General features: G+C 49.0%; 2 protein-coding genes and 1 pseudogene across 2 annotated transcripts; 1 reads left to right on the plus strand and 2 right to left on the minus strand.

The window, feature by feature from the left end:
- Positions 1–7175: 7175 nt before the first annotated feature.
- LOC117862100 (fasciclin-like arabinogalactan protein 7) lies at positions 7176–9422 on the minus strand. The gene is made up of 2 exons (XM_034745611.2): positions 9237–9422; positions 7176–8238 (listed from the first exon to the last, which is right to left on the minus strand). Exon 2 carries the CDS (start codon positions 8200–8202, stop codon positions 7408–7410), a length of 795 nt encoding a protein of 264 aa, XP_034601502.1. The 5' UTR covers positions 8203–8238; positions 9237–9422; the 3' UTR covers positions 7176–7407.
- A 6250-nt stretch (positions 9423–15672) lies between these two features.
- On the minus strand, positions 15673–19265 carry LOC117861501 (uncharacterized; annotated as a pseudogene).
- Positions 19266–20490: 1225 nt separating this feature from the next.
- LOC117861354 (uncharacterized) lies at positions 20491–21247 on the plus strand. The gene has a single exon (XM_034744890.2). The coding sequence runs from the start codon at positions 20604–20606 to the stop codon at positions 21024–21026; it is 423 nt and encodes a 140-aa protein (XP_034600781.1). The 5' UTR covers positions 20491–20603; the 3' UTR covers positions 21027–21247.
- Positions 21248–21345: the final 98 nt, after the last annotated feature.

Here is a 21345-nt window from a genome sequence, read left to right on the forward strand (position 1 = left end):
TTTAAATGCGCCTAATCGCTGTCGGGACAGCAATTATCCGAAACGCACTTAAAACAGCATAAGTCCGGTAGTCTGTCGAGTGTCCCTAGGACTCCTCGAAAGATCCACGACATAATATTACACCAGGATTGCTTCCACGATGGGAAAGCATCAACAAATATTACATTTTTACATACATACAAGGGGTACGAATTATTACAGACCATAGTTTGAAATAAACTTAACAGTGCAGGTTAGAGGGGTTCTAAGAGTTTAAAACATAAACTGGTCCAGGTGAAAGATAAACATTTAAGTTTTATTTCTAGGGTATTACGAGACTCGTAACAATACCCTAGTTTTTCGGGGCTTCCTCCTCTGCGGACTTTTACTGTGGCTCTGAAACAGCAACGAGGGATAATCGTGAGTACGGGGTACTCAACAAGACTTACCCGACTAACCAATATAATAGCTTTTCTGGAACTACATGATAGCTATTTAGTGTACTGGCTGACTCACCTTTTGCCAAAAGAGCTTACTAACAGTGAGACCTTATCTTTATCTTTTAATTCAATTGAGTTATTACCTAACCAGTATAGATGATGACAAAGAGATACTTTTGCAAATAGTAGGAAAATTAGGTCATACAACAAATTAATTTCGGAAAGACATTGCATTCATGAGATTATACTACGATGCTCAACAGTGACCAAGTGCATTCATAACCGAGAATTGCGGCGATCCGGATCAATTTACATCCTGCAGGAGAGCACCCTGATCACCAGCTATGTACAATTGTCCGGGTCGTACATAACAACCTTTCAATTAGCATGCCCAAAGATTGGGAATAAGACTACCCAAATCCAGGGACGCACCCCCACATGGGACCCCACGTCTGGCCCGATCTCCATGTGAGTTTCAGGCTACGCCCCTGCCAATCTCCAGCACGTCAAGCACGGGTACGAAATATTCCCGATCAGAGAGTCTACTAACCTACCGGGCTTTACTGGTCCCATACCCAGTAAGCAACCAGGTGACAATCACTTGATCAAAGGTTAAGACAACGATCAGGCCTTAACCAAATTAATCTAGCAGACAGAACTAACATCTCTAGCTTCTGTCGGCTTTCCAGATTTCCAAGCTATCCTTCCATATCTAGCATGTATGACCCAACATTTTTCCTTAAGGTTTGGTAACCAAGTTACTTTAAGCATCTAAGCATTGCTAAGCTTGGTTTACTTACTACTTACTGAACAAGTGGCAAAGATGTCTTAAAACAAGGTAAGATCATGCACAAGAATGGGTTTCAATCAAATCCTAGACTTGATGCATTCATAAAGAAATTAACCAATAATTGGACACATGAAATAATAACTCCAAAGTAGATAGGTATAAATGCACCAGGGCTTGTCTTGATCTATAAAAATGTTAGCGCTGTCCGACGGACTGGCTTCACAGGGGATCAATTCAACGATCTCCTCAAACTCCGAAGGTCCTTCTGATAATTCCAAGAATTCCTCTTCAGGTGCTTCGGTGTCTACGATATAACATGCATGGGCTAGTGATGCAACTTTTTTGAATACAAGACTATACAACTTTCCTTCATGATAAAGTTGCAAGCCAACAAGTGACTACACAATTTATCATGATAAAGTTGCAAGCCAACACACAAAAACCTGAAGAGATTAACCCAACATTTTTATTTTCTTTACTAATCCTACCTTAGGCTTTTTCTTTTATTTTTAGAAAATATTATAAATATTTTCTAGTCTCAAAACTTAACTCCTATGGGTTAATAATAATTTGTGAATATGAAAACATTTTTCCATATTTTATGCATTTAATAAAGGTTAAGTATTTATTTAAATACCTTAATGAAAAGGCATTAAACAAATACCTAAATTTTTATTATTTTTCCTAAGGTATAAGAATTTTAATGCATAAAGGAAAATAAAACAATCCTAACAAAATTGGTTTTCCTAGAAATTTCTGTGATTTAAATGGTGATACACGAATTTAATCTATTAATCTAATTTTTATCCCAAAACCCCGGGCCTAACTTTCTCACTCGCCCCCTCTCTACCCTCTCTCACTCGCGCTGGGCCGCGGCTTAGGTCCACCTTCTCCTCTTTTCACTTTTACCCGCCGGCCACTGGGCCCACTAGGCCGATTTCTCTTCCCTCCTCCTTTTCTTATTCCTTTGCCGGCCCAACGGCCCACCTTTCTTTTTCTTTCCTTTCCTCGGCACCCGGCCTGCTAAACCGGCCCACGGCCCCTTCCTTCACCGACCTCCGCACCGGCACCTGGGCTTGCTGGACCCGGCCCACGCCTCACTCCTTCACCCGGTCGGCCCTCTTCTTCCTTCCTCCTGACGCGCGGACCCCCGACGCCAGCGCCTTCTTCAACCTCACGCCAAAACAGAGCGCGGCAGGGGCGGCGCGGCTCGACGGCCGGCGCCCCACTGGCGACGAGGCCGGGCTGGGGAGGCATCCCCAAGCCACAGCGCACCCATAGGCGGCGGCGGCCCCCCGGGAGATGGCCGGAGCTAGCCTCTCCACGGCGGCGGGCGGCGTGATCGACGGCCGTCCGTGGCCAAGCATGGCAACGGCGCCACTCGGTCCTCCAACTACCCCTACAACTTCCTAGTGACCTACGGACCTACTTAGGACAGAACACCCGAAGAAAGATAGGCGGCAAGGAGAAGCTCACCGTGAGCAGGAGGTCTGGCGGCGGCGGGCGGAAACGGCGACGGCTAGGAGCTCGCCGGCAAGGAAGCTGGAAAACAAGTAGGCTAGGCTGTTGGCAAGGTGTTAGCGGAGGTGTGGGTGAGAGGAATCGAGGCGGGAAGCGATGTGGCGGTGGAATTAGCTCGGCGGCAGAAGCTTGGCCATGGACTGCGGGCGGCGGTAAAAAGATAACATGGTAAGAAGTGACGGCGGGAGCGGTAGTTATGCGAAAGTTTCACCGCGCGCATGGGCGACACCGTGGCCTAGGTGTAGGCTTGCGTGGTGAGGAGGTGGCCCTAAGCGTTGAGCTGGATAGCGGGCAAGGGCGCCGGCGGCGACACGTCTCGGCCTCTCTATTTTTCTCCTCCCCCTTTCTTTCTTTCACTTGAACTTTCCCCACGGCCGATTTTTAATTCGATGGTCCACGAGTCTCTTAAGCAAAGTTGGAGATAAACTCGAGCACTTTAATTCATATATAAGCTTTCACCCAAGATAAACATCCCAAGGTCGACATTTTTGAATTTCTTTCTCGAGCCAACTGAATGTTCTTAACTTCCTGATTCAGTTCGACAGGCCCTGTTCATGGCCATTTACCCTTCTTTTGGTTCATTTTTAGTGGCTTAAACTCATTCCCCATAGTCCAAACACTAACCATTCGTGCTCTACAACTAACAGGGATTCCATTTTGCTCATAAACACCTATACCTCTTGCACTACATTTCTCTGAATCTTGCTCCAAACATAGCCACTTGCTGCTATTTCAAACTTAGAGAAAAAATGCAGTTTCAGTAGTTAAGCCGATATTGCCAGAGTACTGACTTTGAGCCTTAATTTGAATTTGATTCCTTCACTATTCCTGATCAACAACACCCTGTCAAACACGTCCAAGGATCATACTTCATTTTTGTGTAGTTGCCTTTGTCCACTTACTTGGAAAGTTTGGCAGAAATAAATTTCCAAGTTGGATACTTGCATTGTTTTTCTGAAATTCTTATTTTCAGATAGTGAACAGTGCTTACTTGATTTTTGTTTTTCAATTGCTTTTCTTGAGGGGTTTAGGCCTAGGATTAGTCTCCAATTTTAATCCCTGAAGTTCTAAGCACTCTCAAGCCTCCATTTCATATTTTTGCTAAATTTTTCCGAATTTAAATTCCAAAATTCAAATTTTGGTCAAATTCGACTTGGATTTGACTTCCTGTCAATTTCCTTACTTTTCTCCACAATTCACCCTTAACCTTTCTTTGTCATCTTTGATTATCAAAACACCAGGTGTTACAGAACACTAACACACTGAATGCAACACACAAGTCACCAAACGCAATACGTAAAGCAGCAAAAACATCACAGTTAGCATCAACAACGATTAGCTTGTTAAGTTATTTGAGTGTTCAACTCAACAGTGCAATCGAGCCCAAGGCAGTCCATGGATTCAGTTCAAGCAATCAATCAGTTAGCATTTCTATCAATTCTAGCAATATCACATCAATCAGAATTTCTACATGCCCCGAACAATAGCAGTTCATCGAAACAGGCCAATTTGTTGGCACAATTGCAGTGATGTGAGCAAGCACTAGTTAGTTTTGTTGTTGTTGTTGCGGGTTACCAGCAAGTAGTAATATGCCCTTCCTCGTTTCACCTCCTCCTCCGTCCCTAATCTTTTCTCCTCTCCCTCGCACCCAACGCCTGCGCTTGCCCTTGATCCCGCCCGCGGCCAGAATTACGCGCACCGGCCAGGTGAGCTCCATGGCCATCACCGCGAGGGACGTCCTCCCGATGCTTCCGCTGATCAGGACCGCGGCATCGCAGGCGCCAGCGTCAGCGCCGGAGCCCGCCTACTCCTCGGCAGCCTCGTCTTCGACGGTGCCGACGCCGGCTCGGAGTCGGTGGCCTTGCCCGCGCCGGGAAAGAGGAAGGCAGAGGAGGATGCGAAGGCGGGAGGCCAAGATCAGGCGGAGGAGCCCACAATGCCGACGTCGGAGGGGAGCAGGCTATGGGTGGCGGCCGAGTGCTTGCCGGCACCGCGGAAGCCGGCGTGGGCGCCGGAGGCGACGCCGCCCGCCGCCAAGGTTGCTCAGCTTCTCCGCCGCCGAGTCGAGCAGCGTGGACACAACCGAGGGGATGACCTTGATATCGGATTGGAATGAAACGGAAAACTCGAGAAGAACAGGTAAAAAAAGGTCTAGAAACCTAAGCCTAGCGAATCAAACGGTCGAGGAACTACACCAATGTTAAGGTTAGATGGAACTTTTTTTCCAGAAGATGGATAGGATTTCCGGCGTGTGATGAGTTTCCCGTTGACGACGACGATCATCTTGGGCCAACGTCTTTTTTAGAAATGGGAATTTGTTGATGCCGTTTTTTGACGCATATCAAAAGTTGGCGTCAAAGGGTAGTAGAGATGTTGATGCGTGACAAAGGAGCAACGGCTAGTAAAATCGGCCGATGGAGTTACAATAGTTCAACTGATGGAATCACAGAGGTTCGGCCGATGAAGATAAGAGGGCTCGGCCAATGGGAGCTGATGGGATCTAGCCGAGGCAAGCAGGAAGGTTCCAACCGATCGGAGGTGTTGGAGCTTCGACCGATAAGAGGCAAAAGAGTCTTGATCGACGAAGAGGTTGCAAGATGGTGGATATAAGGGTTGGCTAATAGAGTCTAAGTTCGTTTCCAACTCTTGTACGAGTCGTTTTTATTTAGAAAGTTTGTTTGTTTGTTATAGATATTGCATTGTGTCGTAGTCGACCAGGATTAGGAGTCTTGAGTTTGGGATATAAATAGAGACCCTGCAAGGTCTGAAAAAAGATGTACACACCAACAAACAATTTACTTTTAAGTCAGCGACTTCGCCAAAGTTCTCTTTTTCTTCACGAGTTCTTCCAAGCTAGTAGGGCTGCATCATCTTGATCTCCGACTAGATTGTAAGTTCCACATTTATCGAGTAATTTTTAGGCTTTTTCTTCCGGCGCATCGCTGTTGTTTCATCTAGATTTATTCATCAAGTTATCGATATTTGCTAGATCTGTAAGTTTATTTGATTAAATCTTGTTGCTTTAGCTTTTATCATCACTATCCAGCTTGGAATAGATTCCGAATCAGTTTCTTATCTTGTTTTTCAATCAAGAACTGTTCTATAGCCGACTAGATCTGTTTCAAGTGTTGTTCGCGTAGCATTGTTTAGGTTGTGTTTCGACAGTTGCTTTGCATTGATGGCGCATACATCGGCTGACCTAGCCGATTGTCTTTTTCTGCATCGGCTGCCTAGCCGTTTATGATCTTCTGGAGCTTATCGGAACCCCAGCCGATTCGCTCTCGAATTTAATATCTTCTTTGCCCTTGATAATTGGCAGGTCAAATTGACTGGTACACCTTGAATCGAGAGGATTACAACCTGTACTTGAGCGAAGCAGATCTCTCTAGTTGAGATCTGGTTTCGTGTGTTAGTACGCGAAGTTCACCGCTCCATTTTTACATCTACAGAATTTTTTTTTTGGAAAAAGGATAGATGGGCCAATGGCACGTCATTGTCGGGAGGGAGTAGCCCAAATCATCAGAATATAAACAGCCCAAGACAGCGTAGCGACGACCGGCCCGTCAACCAACAGGCAAACGGCGCCCAGCAACCAACTCCTCGCTCCGCACTCGCCGTGGCCCGTCATCGGAGAAGAGAGGCGAGGTGACGCCGCCGCGGGCACCCTGGAGGCCTGGACTTCACCCGCGCGCCGGCGGCTAATCGGAGGGCCTCCGTGATCCCCTAATCCGGTCACTCCCTGTTGCCGTGCGCCCGTGCCGCGTATTTCCATCCCAGTTGTCCCCTCCCCTGTTTTTCACCTCCTATCGCCACTGCATCTTGTCCCAGTTGCTCCCTACCCCAATCTTGACCTCTCCATCTCACACGATTCATGCCCATGGTGGCAAGAAAAGGCTGTGCAGGATTGTCCTCAGATCTAGTCCTGATGCCTAGCAGGCTAGCACGACAGGAACTAGGGGAGGTTAGAGACAAGCATATGCTGAAAAGCTCCGATCGTTATTCAGAGAAGAGAGGCGAGTTCATAAACTAATCTTCAGAGATATGGGGTAGTTTCACGTTCAGACACATTCTGCAGAGGATCAAATAACCGCATGCAATGGAAAAGTGAAGTTTCAGGTGGAAGACTACGGAGTTTCAGGCAAAAAATAAGATAGATGATCACGGTTAATTCATATACTTGCATTGCATGCTGTTCCTGACAAGTCATCAGAATCTGTTGTCATGTAATGTAAGGACTAAGGAGTGATGACAGCAGTTTTATCAAAGAATTGAATGCTGATCGCCAACTGCAGTGAGCAGTTAGCCCAAGCCCAAAATTTTACTAGCCAATTCAGTAGCCAAAGTATGCTGTTAACTATTAATCGATTCAGTCCTGAACACAATCGCCTTGGCTTTCAGCATTATGAAACAAGCATGATAAGTACCACTGTACCACTCACTAGCTCTAGGTATTAGAATTATCACTGGCATGTCTGAAATATTTTCTGCATACACGCATCAAGCCGAGTATCAACGGGGATTAATCATAGAAGCATATGATGCAAACACTCAACAACTCGATCCTAACACAATGCCTACTATATGTCCAAAAGAATGAATCCAGAAAATCCATATAAAATTAACACGGGGAAGCTAAGCCGAACCCTGTGCTTCAACATGGTCAGGAACTTCTGATTCTCACCACAAGAGCATCAAGCCACCTGAGACAGCAAGGACCAAGTAATTGACGATGCTGACACTGACTTGGTACGATGAATTCTTCTCCTCCGCCTTCGCCTTTGCACTCGCTGCTTTCCCTGAGGTTGGGCTGGGAGCGACATCAGAGGCCTTGGCATCTGGTGCAGGAGCAGGGGCTGGAGCAAGCGGGGGGTCGCTCTTGAAGATTTGCATTGGCAGGAGAACCTTGTTGACCTCATACACTGCAACCGGGCGGGTTGAGTACACACTGCTGCTGATCTTTGGGTTGGACCACATCGACTTCACTTGGACGGTGCCCATGTCGTAAGTAATGTTCAGCGTGTACTGTGAGCCAGCGAAGGTGGTCACCGGATTGAGGGTGCTCAGCTTGTTGAACTCAGCCAAGGAGTAGTACTTGGGGAATGCGTGGTATAGGATCAGGGACTTGAGCTGGTCCTGGGTGAGGTTGGCGAATGTAGTCTTCTTGAGTGCGGCGAATGCAGAATCCTTGGGAACAAAGACAGTGATGCCCTCTTTGGTGTTGTTTGCCTGGTTTTGAAAGGTTTCGATGACATTGGTCTTTTGCAGGTAGTCCAAGAAGGTGTGGAATGGACCGGCCACACTGAGGAGGTCTGCGAGGTCGACATGGTGTGGCGCCGGTGCCGGTGCCGGGGAAGGTGGAAGGATTGGGGATGCTGGAGCAGGAGGACTCTTGGCCTTCTGAGCAATTGCTGGTGAGGAGAGCACAATGACTAGCATGGTCACAGTAAAAATTCCGGCTTTGAACCCCATCATAGAATCTGATTGCCTTCACTTCACTGAATCAATTCCCTGGAGTCATGCAAGAACAGGGAGGCATTAGACACAGAATATCTCATGATACTTTCTTTTTGTTTATAATCTGAATAACTAAATTACCAGTTTTTCAGGTTTTGCAAATTCTAAACTGATTAGCTGCATAAAAACAACAACAAAGAAACAATGATGGGGATAGAGAAAGATAGCAAGTACTGAAGGTGCTAGCCAGGCATGAAAGATCTAAATTGTTGTTCCAGTTCTGAAATTGCAGGATGGTAACTTCATGTTCTTCAATTTTATGCAGTTCTCAGTAATGTTCATACATGGGATGAATATTTAGCTTTGATTTTAAGGAGGGTGCGGACTGGAGCTATAACCTCAACTTCCACAACCTAGAGATTTAGCACTAGAAATCAATCAAAGATAAAGAACCTGGCTGACTAGTGGTGTTCAGATCCTCGTGTGGCAGATTTGAGATCAGTAGGAGTGAGCACAATTGGAATAAATAATTGATATACCTTTCCCTATCACCAAGAAAGACAAATGCAGGTGCCCCAAAAAAAAAACATTCAAGGCTCGATCTGGCCGAATTGACCAGCATTATAGAACTGTCAGATGCCACCTACCAAATCAAAACGCGACATAAACTAAAACACATGAACGGAATAGTACTACTACTGCCTCCTGTAGATCTCAGCAGCACAAAAGAGCCGAAATCTGAAGAAGCCCCCAAAACTAAAGACGGAGCTCTAAATCAAAATTTCTGAACATTTGCGCCAGCTTGAAGGAAACGGAACACAGAGCACCAGGAAGATCTGTTCTTCCTCGGGTCGGGAACTGAGGAACCAGATCCAAATGCAACTGCATGGCGCACTAGATCACTAGCACAGCACACTGAACTGTAAGCGCCTCTAATCTAGCACAAAATCCTCCAAATTGCAGCACACGGAGGCCAAGAAAAGCATAAGAATTGAGCATTGCAACATGGCGTTCGATTGCAGAGCCAGGGACAGGTTGAGGAGGAGACTGACCTGAGCAGAGCCGGAGCGGAGGAGTGAGGCCAGCAGCCGCCGGGCAGGACGAGGAAGAAATGGATGGGGGTGGTGGGATGGGAGGAGTTAAGAGGGAGTGTGTTATATAAAAGGTGGTGTGTGTGGGGATGGAGTAAAAGATAATGAGACCTTGGTAGGGTGGCAGCTGGTGATGTGGTGAGGAGGAAGAGGGCAAAGAGGCTGAGGGGCAGAAGGTACCTAGTGAGGGTGAGGCAGTGACTCACATGCCAGCTCTCACTCTCATGCTTTCCTCGAGCCAAAGAGTTTTTTTTTTTTTTTTGAAAAACAAGCCAAAGAGGTGAATTGTGAACTGCAAAGCACCATAATAAAGGGAGCCAGGTAGGCTTTCAAAAAAAAAAAAAGGGAGCCAGGTAGGAGCTAGCTGCCATTTCTGTCCTGTCTTGACTCTCTGTAAATCCTTTTGGTCATGATTAGTGGTGATATTAGCGTCCCTAAACTACAATGAGGCGGTGATAGCTTTGCAATGCTTGCAAGCGAGGATGCCTTTGGGCTTTCCAATCAAGTTGCTTGCAAGTACTAGTGAAGAGAATTCTTGGGAGGAATTTCCCAGTGGTAATCACCTTTGCTTTAGTGCAAATAACAAAAGTGAAAGAGCTGGAATGTGGTGATCCAAGAAAAGGGGGGTGAGAAGTTCATGTGATGTACTGACAAAAGCACAACTAATGTGGCCCTTTTGGCCTTTTCTTCTGTGGGTCAGGATGCCTCCAGCTTTTTCACAGCGTCACTGTGCCCAACACTACCGGCTCATTTTTTTAATAATGCAGGATTATCGGAAGATCTCCACGGGACGATGTGACAAACACACTGTCTCTGCAGTTTCCATGGGAGCAGAAACTGCAGGAGCTTGCGATGCTGTTCGCCAGTTCCAGTGCTTGTTGCTCCGGAGAATTTTGCGACATGTGAATGTCTGAACGGAAGCTTCGGTTTCTGGAGGCCGCACATGTTTGGTGGCCACAGGTAACAGCCTTTCGGCTTTCGCAGTGGTGTCGGCCGAGTTCATCATACACGCAAAATGTACTTGATATTCACATCATCACATGTTTTTTGTTTTCATTTTGTTTTCTTTTTAAGTTTATAAGTGACAAGTGCAGGTCGGTCTGAAACTCTGAATACGACATCGCGCTTTTCTGAAACTGTTGCTTCCAATAATGGTGCTCCAAGAAATGGACCGAACAGGATCGAGGTGTAGCAAGCCTGATGTGATTACACGAAGTCGCGGCCAATGTGATGCGAGACAACGAGAGGGTGGAGACGGCGACGCCTGCGGTGTCGGTGGGGCGGGACGACCCGTTGTTGCAGCTCAGCTCGTGCCCGGCGGCCCACTGTCGTTAGCTTAATTGAGCGCCTTCTCGAGGGAAATGCAGGATAATCAATGGCTGTCACGGTGGTTGGTGAAGCCGTGAAGAACCTTAATCATGAGAGGGGAGCTGTCAGGCTCGTTCAACTGGGCGAGGCTACCCAAGCAGAATCATGGTTTTGCCAAGTACTCGTGCCGCTTTACATCCATGTTCCAACGCAAGATCAGTGGAGCAGTGTGCTTAAAAGCTCGTGTATATTTTACAGAGCAGATACAAGAAAACACTGCGAGCGCCATGTGTTTGGGTGAATTTTGGTTTTCGAAGTTGAGAATGTACAATGCAGTGTCCTCTGTATTGCTGCATACTGAACTTCCCGTCAAATTGAGTTCGCGTGGTTCACGCATCAGCAGGAACCTGAACTTGCACGTCCTGTTTCGTGGAGACTGCTGAGTGCTCAACTTGTTCACGCATCGTTCAGTTCCGTTCTTGTTCTTGACCCTGCCACTTTGTTAGAAAGATGAATGCTTCGTGTTCGCTTCAGTCTGAAGAAAACAAAGTACTAGTGTACTACTATAGTGGAGTGCCATTATACTATTCCGGCTGCCATTAATAACACATGATAGCACTCACTTTTTTTTTCCTTGCAACTTCTCTCGAAATCTTGAACACCACAAAAAAAAACTCCGGTTGCTGATCTCGTGGACCACTTCACTTCATGTGAGCAGAGACCTAGGTTTCCGTGCCACGAAATAGTAGGTTTTGTGCCTCTTGCGCATTTTGACCAACCGCAAGGTTTTTACTACTAATCTACTATGCAGGAGCAGAGACCTCCACTCTTTGCAACGCGCTGCAAACTGCACATTGTTCTGCTTGCGTTTCTGTCGGTGCTGCGAAAACGTCCACCTCTCCTGCCAAAAACCACAAGCTCCGTCTGAAACCACCATTTCGTCTCCCTCTTTTTTTTTTCGGAAAAGAAATCAACAAAAGCCAAAACAAGCCACTAGTGATAAGAAATCGGATCATTATTAATATAATTTGCAGCATAAAATAAAAAAAACACAGGCAGCTCGTGTCATGTCCGCGCATGTGGCGAGCGAGCAGTGTGATGACCTGATTGATCCGCCAGCGCGCGCGCACTCGCGCCGTCGGGGGAGGAGGAAGAATATCGCCGTGGAGACGTCGCTTGCGCGCAATCATTGGCCGGTGACCGGAGAACCACCGGATCGGGGTCCGAAAGCGAGCGCCCCGAGCCCCACGATGCGAGAGGCGGGGAGGAAACCTGTAGGCCGCCGCCGACGAGAACGAGAGGTGCCGCGCGACCTGGGGTTTGCGGGCGGGACGTCCCCGTCTCGAAGCCGATCCAAGTGCATCCGTGAAAGCGAGGAGAAAGCAAGGTCCCACTAGCACAATCTCTCGTGCAAGACATGCCTCATTGGCGTCCGTCCTTGGTTGCCACGTCACTCCTGTCAAGACTCAAGAGGCGAAGATTCCAGACGCCATGGAACGTACATTTTAGCTCTGAGCACCGACACGCAGTCGGGGGGCATACGGATCCGGTCGTTTTGGGTACGAGTTGTCAGTCATTGTGTACGGGGCGCGGAGAATCAGACGCAGGATTAGGCTGTTGCCGGCAAGGTTTGACGCCGATGCCGTATTACTGACGCGGTGAGTAGCAAAACACGGTCGGCTGTAAAACGCGCGGGTGTGCATGCCGCGGCACCCGGCCGGGTCGCCGTCGTGTTTGCGACGGGGCGAGCGAGACGCGCCGCTGCGCGTGCCGTCCTGCGGGCATGAGCTGCGCGCCTGTGTGACGGCTTTGGCGTGCACGGGGGTCGCGGCCGAAACCGGTGGCGTGCGCCTGCCCGGCGATTTTCGCAGGCGGCGGCCTCCGGCGGACGAGACAGATTCGATGGGCCTGGCGCTGGTGCGCCTTGGCGCTCCCGTGGGCCGTGGCTGTTTCCGTCCATCGAAGCGCGCGCAGCTCGCTGCTAGCGGGGTTGTGGCTTGGGACGGCGGCGTGTTTGTTATCCACGGAACCTGCGCGGCGCCATCGCAACACAGATCGTGCTCGTATCTCTCTCTCGCCGACGGTCGATCCCAAGGCCCACTCGCCCACACCTTTGCCTTGTTGGGCTCGTGCAGCTTCGATTCCGCCGGCCGGGCGTTCATCTCCCATCGCCTGATCGTTCGTGTTGGGCGTCTACCGTGCACATGCACCTCTCTCGGGTCTCGGCCATCACTGGCCAAAATACTTCGGACTAATACAGAAGTGGGCTGGGTTGGGTTGGATCGGATTCTGCACAGTGTTTGATTCAAAATATGGTGGGTTAGTTTCGTCGCTAATAAGGAATATACCTCGTAGTTGCGGGTCCGCCCAAAACAAGCGGGCCACGCCAACCCACTTCGCTCCCCACACACGCCGGTCCTGTTTGGTACAACGGTGGGGAGAATTGCTTTTCAAATAATCTGCAAAAAATGAAAGAAGCGCCTCCCTAATAAGCGGGTTTGATCGAGTTTCTGCGTTTTAATACAAATGGGTGCGATGGGGTGAAGCGCGGTAAAAAAAAAGCTGAAAAAAGTGCACCTTGACTGCTGCTTTCAGATTTCAAGCTGTTCGCCAAACTCCATCGCTGGGGGTGAAGGCGAGTGCGGTAGAAGGTGAGCGAGCCTCCGACTGAGCACGACGATGTGTGTGCAGGCGCCATCGGACAGTGCGAACATAGGCGACAGGAGTCTGCGGCTGCGCGGGTGGCACGGGCACGCCCCTGTAGCGCGGCTCCATTCACGGACGGCGAAGCATGCGGTTGCAGCGGCTCCAAGCATGGACGTTGGAGCACTGCATGGTCGCAGGCGTACAGCTTGGTTATGACACCAGTGGGGAGGCGTGGGGCGGAGCAGCTAACTTGGTGCTTGGATTTGATTTTAGGGAAGAGCGTAAGCTTGTCGTGCGGCAATAGATCGATGGGAGAAAGATGATGACCAGTTCATGCATGCTTGATTTGATGGGAGCAAAGAAAAATTAGATGGGCTTGGTACTTGCTGTTGCTGCTAGCTTCTTGTTCGGTGTGGGGAGAAGCAAGGGGTAGAGAGATTGGTTTTCTTTAATGGCGGTCGGGAAGAACAACTGGGCAAGAAGAGGGGAGGGAGAAGATGAGCGTGAGAGGATGACAAGTGGGTTTCGTGAATGACAAGTGGGATCCATACCTGACGGTGTCTAACTGTGTTAAAATATCATTCATCCTATCTATCCTAACTCCTCCAACCAAATAAAAAACTGGAACTAACCTATCCTCCTCAACCAAACACGAAATAGGTTCAACCTAACCCACAAAATGGGAATGGAACCGATCCATTCCACTTAATCCCAAAACCAAGCACATGCTTGCTCCACAGCTCCTGAACCTTATCCTTGTTGGGAGAGCCGCCTGTATACCATAAGCCCTAGCTACCAAACCTCAATTAAGCATACAGTTTTTTTTACAAAAAACACTCGGTGCTTTTGGCAACTTGGACTAAAAACACTAACTAGGCCATTTGTTTTTCCAAATGCACAAATACCAGCTATGCCAATGAATTAGGAGAAGGAAGGGCACTAACAAATATGGAGAAAATAAAGATTGCAGACTTGCAGTAACAGCTGAGCCAAAGACCTCAAGAGCAAATGGATAATTATTTGTGTAAGGAGAATGGCCCTGGACCATAATAATTTCGGTGATTAATGACAATATAGTTATTAGGACTAATGTGTTTGCAAGATGTACCTTTGTAGGTGCTTTATAGGTCCCAAAGATAAATTACAAAACCATCAAAATGAGAAAAAAAGAGAAAGACTTAGAGGAATTTTATTGCATCCAAATGATAGCAAAAATCCAGATGATGGTAATGAAGCTGGGACAAAGACACGTGAAAACTTGAAGCGAATCCTACTGGAAATGGGCACCGACACATTCCACATACGGTGACAATTGGCAAGATCACCGAATCAGTCGGTGACACGAAGAACAGTAGCAGGACCAAGGACATGCACTGTGCGCACCGACACATTTGGTGGACATAGTGAACCTCCGTCAAATTAGTCGGTGAGGATCAGCTCAGCTCAGCATCAGCTCTAGAGGTTTTGGAGCAAATATTATCACTCACCGATTCATACGGTGGGACCAACATCTAGGGCAGTGAATCAATCAGTGAAGGAAGGCAGTGGAAGAAAGCGGCTCATGGTCACCGACTGATTCGGTGATGCCCTCCATACACATCGTCACTGAATCAGTCGGTGATGCATGTGGGGCTTGGGTGTTAATTGCCTAACGACTAGCTGAGGTGGCATGCATCGATTCATTCGGTGCTACCCCTGCGCACCACCGAATCAATCCGTGATACGTAGAAAGTTGCAACAACTAGTTCTTGGAGTTGGGGCTATATATAACATTGCTCGGCCATTTGAAGTGGGTTAGAGCTTGGAGAAGTTATAGGCTTGGTTCTCACATACACACAAGTGATCTATCCACCAAAGTGCTCAAGAGAAGATTAACGTAATTAGCATAAGGCTTAGATCTTGATTAATGCTAATCTAGGCCTATTAGCGCATTGCTTCAGGGATTAGCCTAGAGTTAGGCGAGGTTTGCACACCTCATTTGTTTCAATACTTGCGCGCACCAAAAGTTGTAAATTCGGGGTTTGTAAGTCTTGCGAGACCCTCCAACCACGTTTGTGGAGTAGCCGCCGGTGCATGTGATAGGGAGGAGAGGCCCTAGGAGTTTTGCCGAAGCTAGCAAGGAGCATCAGGGAAAGGCTAGACAGAAACCCACTTGCGTGTGGGGAAGACCCGTTGGCTATCCTACAGAGTTACTTGACCAGAGAGTTTATGCCCTTGCGTGGGCATTCCCTTTGAGAGGGGCTCCAACAACGAGGAGTAGTGTAAAGCTTTACTTTTCGATACCTCGGTAAAAATCACCATGTCGCCACGCTGGAAGTTTGCCTTCTCTACCTCATTTACCTTCCGCATTTCTCATTGCACTCACATTTCGTGTTTAACTTTCCTAGAATTGCCTTGTGTAGTTTATAGGATTGGAACTAGGGTGCAAAACTCTTTTACGGTAGAAATAGCAACATATAGAAAAACCTAATGCATATCTAGATAGAAATTGGAATATGTTTTTATACGTGCTTGGAGTCTTAGTTTCTAGAACACTCTTAGAATGTCACCGTCCCTTCAACTTGCACCTCTAGACATTGTGGCGCATACTCATCTGTTGCAACAAGGGACCATCAAGCCTAAAAAAGGGCACGAAACGAGTGTCAGCACGGAGAAAATACCAACAAAACCAATATATATGTTCAAAAATGGAAGGAAAAACCAATGCTGAAACACAATACAAGGGCCAAGCTTCTAAAACACTGATTTGCCATCTTAGCCAATATGTTGATGTTGAATCAAAACATCACAAAGTTAGAGTGCATCCAAACTAAACTAAGGTCTAGCGACATTAGTTACAAGTTCTAGCGACAACCAAACAGCACCGAAGTGTATCGTGCCTGAATAATGAGTAATAAGCAAAAATAAAACAATTGATTATATGAGAACAAGTGCAGGAACACAAACTTACACCAATCCGTAGTTCTCGCTTCACCATCCAAATAGGCAATGTATCAACACAAAACATGATTCCTTTATTCCTACAAGAGGCAAGGATTCACGTTAGCTTGGATTTACAGGGAAAAGTTCTTTTTTAGTCCCAGCGTATCAAAGTTAGTAGCATGTGGATCAATCAATATGACGATCACGTCAACTCCTCGAAATAATCTCTGAAAGCTAAACAAATAAAGGCAGACAGATTTGAGTGCTCAACTTATTACCAGTATTTGCGATGGCAACAAGTAAAGATATGATGGATGAGTGTATGGGGGCTTGCAGGCGGTTTTTGGAAAATGTCTCCATCGCTGGCTGCAGTCCAGAAGCCTGTACCTAGGTCATATTGCTCAAAACGAGCCAGCCCTACAGAACCAGGATCGACTGGTGGCAAGCTATGCAAGCAGATGATACAGTTAGGCGAAAGCGAAATGGAAGGAAAGCTCTTACTCCCATTGTTAGGCGAGTTTGAGACACAGAGACTTCGTTCACTGACGAACAAGGTGTGGTCACCGATGCTCGTTATGGGCTCAATCTTTCCGCTGACTAGGTCTGCAAGTCTGTAGACTACCAGCTTTGAACGAGAAACATCATTGTAGGCAACTAGCAAGAGCTCTGAGCCACATTCCACAAAGCTGAGCGTGTAAAGAAATTTGTCCATGGGACATTCGGCAATCTTCTCCGGCAATGGAAGACGAGATGGCCCCTCATCGGCGTCTGGGCATGGTGGGTTAAGCTGGTAGATGTACACCTTATGTATGTCAACAGACGTGAACTGCAATGCGTAGAGCTTGCCTTGGAACGACACGGGTTTGAGCAAAGGTTTGAGCTTCCAGGCTGAGAGGGGTCCAGCGTTGGTCGCCGGCGGTGGCGTAGGCGACACGGTGCGGGAGGTTGAAGGCCAGCATGACGGTGACGGCCCCGGTGGAGCTGACGGCGATGGAGGTGCAGACTGCCATGAGCCTGCTGCGCTTGCTCTGCTCGCTGGGTTCCATCTGTGGCAGGAGGGACGCCAGCGGCGGGAGCTCGGCGACGTCGCCGGTGAAGGGGTGGAGGAGGCGGACGGCGGTGTCGCTGTCGCGGTGCAGGAGTAGGAGCCCGTCGACCGAGTCGAGGACGACGTGGCCGTCCAGGAGTGGGAGGTGGGCGCGGGCGAAGGCGCCGGTGGAGAGGTTGAAGAAGCGGACGAAGCCGCGGACAGTCTGCATACTTTTTTCCTGCTCACTGTACAAGGTTGCTGGCTTGATGGAGACCATCAAGCTTGGTGGTTTCCTGCATACTTGCAGTTCGAACGAGCGCTCGATGACCCAACGCTGGTGCCACACACCACTAGGCGCGGCGGTGCTCGCGCTCCAGTGGTGGCAGACGGCGCGGAACCGCACGTAGTCCTGCAGGTCGCCGGCGGCCAGCACCCGCCACCCGATCAGCTCCACTAGGTCCCCGTCCAGCGACGCCCAATCCGGGGACACCTTGCCGGCGGCGTCGCTGCGCGTGAGGCGGCGGAGCGTGCTGCACTGAGTAGTCATGGACCCGGCGGACAGCACTTGGGGAACGCCTGCGGCAAAATCTTGCTCGATCTCCTCCGCGATCGACGACGGCGGATCGATCCGGTTCACGAAATTGCCGTCCTTTCCAAAACACCAAGGGTGTGAAACCAATGGGGATCGGATCGGATCGGATCGGATTAGATGGGGAACCGACTTGGAGAATCCATCCGTAACGTTCGGTTTTAGGGGGGAAAAAAGGAAATCTGAAAACAGCTCAAAGGATTCGAGAAGAACTCTGAACAATTTAATGTCTTCCTCTTTCTCGATCGACTCCGACGGGCCGGAGTCTCCAACGCACGGGCATGGCTTGTACAGTTGGACGTGTTCGGTTGGCACTTGCTGCGTCAACGGTGTTAGTCCATGGCAGCAGCGCCTTGGTCTCCGCCGTTGTTTCTTTGCGTTTCCACCGCTGAGTTTTCCGGCAATTACCGGGCAGCCGGCTGCGGCTACGTACGGGCTACCACGCAGGAACGTGTTTGTTTATGCCTCCATTGGCGTAGCAGATTACAGTCAAACAGATTCCACTCTACAGTCTACACACCACCTTATAGCCTACTACTGCCCCAATTGCCAAATAGGTGAGGAATAAGTCTGAAAAATTGAAAATCCAGATGGTGTTGCTCTACATGTATTTGAGGATATTTTCCCAGAGTCTTCTTTTTTTGATTCCTTGAAACAAGCTGTGATGACATCTAGAACCGGAGCCAATACTACGCTACCCTCAAGGCCACAACAAGATACGTTTAAACAATTCATGTTGACATTTACCTGACGGAACATCATTTTTAGTGATCCATGGTAGCCCACAAAATTTTAAGAGTTTTGTTAGACATCTGTTGACATATTTTCGGGGTCGAAATCTGTCACATTTCATACCTTCTTCTCCGGCGTGCTTCCGGCGAGCTTCATTCCTTCTTCTCCGTGTCCGGCAATCTCCATTAGCTCCGGTGGGTTAGGACTTCGGGTTGGGGGTTCCGTATTTGGGGGATCGGTAACCCCGGCTGTAGAGGAAGCTCCAGGGGAGGCCGGCAGCCGGCGGTGGTGGCGGTGGGTGGGCGGGGCGGCGAGGCGGCGGGGGTGCCGCCAGCCGCGGGTGGCGGGGATAACCGGTTGGTCTGCGGTGGCGGCGGGGGCGAGCGTCGCCGAGGGGTTAGCGAGGGAGTGGGCGAAGGGGCAGCGGCTCCGGCGGCGCCGCCGCCGCCGGGAGCCGGGCAGGCGGCGGTGGAGGCGGGGGAGCGTGGCTCGGAAAGATGGGGCGTCGTGGAGAGAGAGAGAGATGTAGGAGGAAGCAACGGCGGTGAGGCCACTGGCAGCCCACGCTGGCGCTGGGCACAGCAACATCCAGGTTGCAGGGAGGCGGCGGCAGGCTGGGGGAGGAAGCAAGACGACGATGGGTCGCGTCGGGAGCCAGGGAGAGAGACGACCAAAGAATAAGGTCCTCTCGGTGCTTATTTCAGCTGTGGATGGACCGTAGGATTTGGATCCAATGGTTCGAAATCTGACAGATTTGATGCCCAGATTTCTGATGACAGATAAATAGACCCTTCCAAATTTTAACTGATGACCAAATTTAGTCTATGAGTTTGCCCGCTACATATTCCATGATTAGTTAAGGAAAACATATATATTCAATGGTTACAGAAGCAGCGAGTTTTAATACCATGAAGATTTTAATCTTTTTTTTAAAAAAAAATAAAAGATTTGTATGCTCCTCGGCCCTTTGAAGATTTTAATCCTCAAAAGGTAGCTTTGCATGCCAAATTTCTTAACCCAATAGTATCTCATCTGCATTTGTTGATGCAGGGATCTCTACGTACGTAACCTGCATCTGAAGCTAGTATGTGCGCGTCAAATGCGCTGGCTATTGTACGGTCGGTCCTCACAGTGAAGGAGAGAGTGAGGGACACCCAGTCACGGTGTGCGAAACGGATGCAGACTTGGCCCCAAGGACATTCGCTGGTTGCAGGCTTGCTGCAGCCGCAGGTTTTCAGAGCAAGAGGTCAAAGAAAGCCAGAAAAGGCCGTGGTTTTCAGAGCAAGAGGTCAAAGAAAGCCAGAAAAGGCATGGTCGCATGGAGGCACCAGCGGAACCATTGTTTTTGCCGTGCCAGCTCTAGCGCCGACCCGCCCGCCTTCATGCCGACACATACTTCCCCACTTGTGAAGTTCTAGACCTTGTTTAGTTGGTCAAATTGGGAGGTGCCAAATTACTGTGCTGGCACTGTAGCACACTGTAGCGTTTCGTTTGTATTTATGAATTATTGTCCAAACATTGACTAATTAGGCTTAAAAGATTCGTCTCGCAAAGTATAACAAAACTGCGCAATTAGTTTTTAATTTCATCTACATTTAGTACTCCATGCATATACCGCAAGTTTGATGTGATGGGGAATCTTCTTTTTGCATAGTGTCAAAATTGGAAGTTGGGAGTGAAGTAAACAAGCGGCTGTTGCCCAGCGCCGACTCGGCATCTGCCGCGCGCATTCTCGATGTAGCGAGTGCCGAGGAGACACGGTTGCACGGGCCACACTGACGAGTGACGACGGAAACTTCGCGTCGTTCCCAAGCACACCGCTGCCACACCGGCGACGGCGCAAACACGCACGCGCCCACGGCATCTTACCGACGACGTCAGAACCCGTCGGCCCGACCCAACCGTCAACAGAAAACCGTCGCCCTGGACGCGCCTCCATCGGACTCGAACTGGACCGCATCGCACTTGCGAGCCTATAAAAACTTCCCCAACGCCATCGCATCTCACTCCTCAAGCCAAACCGAGCCAAGCTCAGTAGCTCGCATTCCCACTCACACAGTCACACGACGAACACATCCCAAGAACAGAAAAGAAATCGAAGATGAGCGTGGAGATCCTGGACGGGAGCACGGTCCGGAGCTTCGTGGAGGACGAGGGCGCCTTCAACTCCTCCGTGGACGGCCGGTTCGCCGCGCTGGACGCCGACCACGACGGCCTGCTCTCATACGAGGAGATGGCCGGGAAGCTCATGAGCCTCAGGGTCCTCGAGAAGCACTTCGGCGTGGACGAGGCAGCTCTGGAGCCGGATGAGCTCGCCATGCTCTACCGCGGCCTGTTCGCGCGGTTCGACAGGGACGGCAGCGGAGAGGTGGACCGGAACGAGTTCCGGGCGGAGATGAAGGAGGTGATGCTCGCCGTGGCCAACGGGCTCGGCTTCCTCCCCGTGCAGATGGTCGTCGAGGAGGGCAGCTTCCTCAAGATCGCCGTCGACAGGGAGCTCGGACAGCTCGCCAAAGCTGCCTAAAGCTCACACAGTCACCTGGACATGGACTGATGGATCACTACTCGCTCGGAGTAGTATAGATTACTAAATTTTGAAGTGTCGTAATTGCAATTTTTACATCGAGTTACAGTGTTACTACGAAAATATGTAGTGTATTTCATCCATGTTGTTTATTTCATTACCCAAGGATATCATACATGTAATTGCAAGAATAATTTATTGGAAGAGAATTGCTCCGATTATTTCTATGGCTACTCCAACATGTTCTATGGTTTTATTGCCATCTGATTTATAATAGCAAACTAGGATACGATGTTTAAACTTTAAAAGACATGGATGT

Source organism: Setaria viridis, chromosome 6, assembly GCF_005286985.2.
Source record: "Setaria viridis chromosome 6, Setaria_viridis_v4.0, whole genome shotgun sequence".
Classification (NCBI taxonomy): Eukaryota; Viridiplantae; Streptophyta; class Magnoliopsida; order Poales; family Poaceae; genus Setaria; species Setaria viridis.

What these genes read in the sequence shown, in the direction of transcription:
- LOC117861354 (XM_034744890.2), top strand. Translation starts at nt 20,604, where the DNA reads ATGAGCGTGGAGATCCTGGACGGGAGCACGGTCCGGAGCTTCGTGGAG.
- LOC117862100 (XM_034745611.2), bottom strand. Translation starts at nt 8,202, where the DNA reads ATGATGGGGTTCAAAGCCGGAATTTTTACTGTGACCATGCTAGTCATT.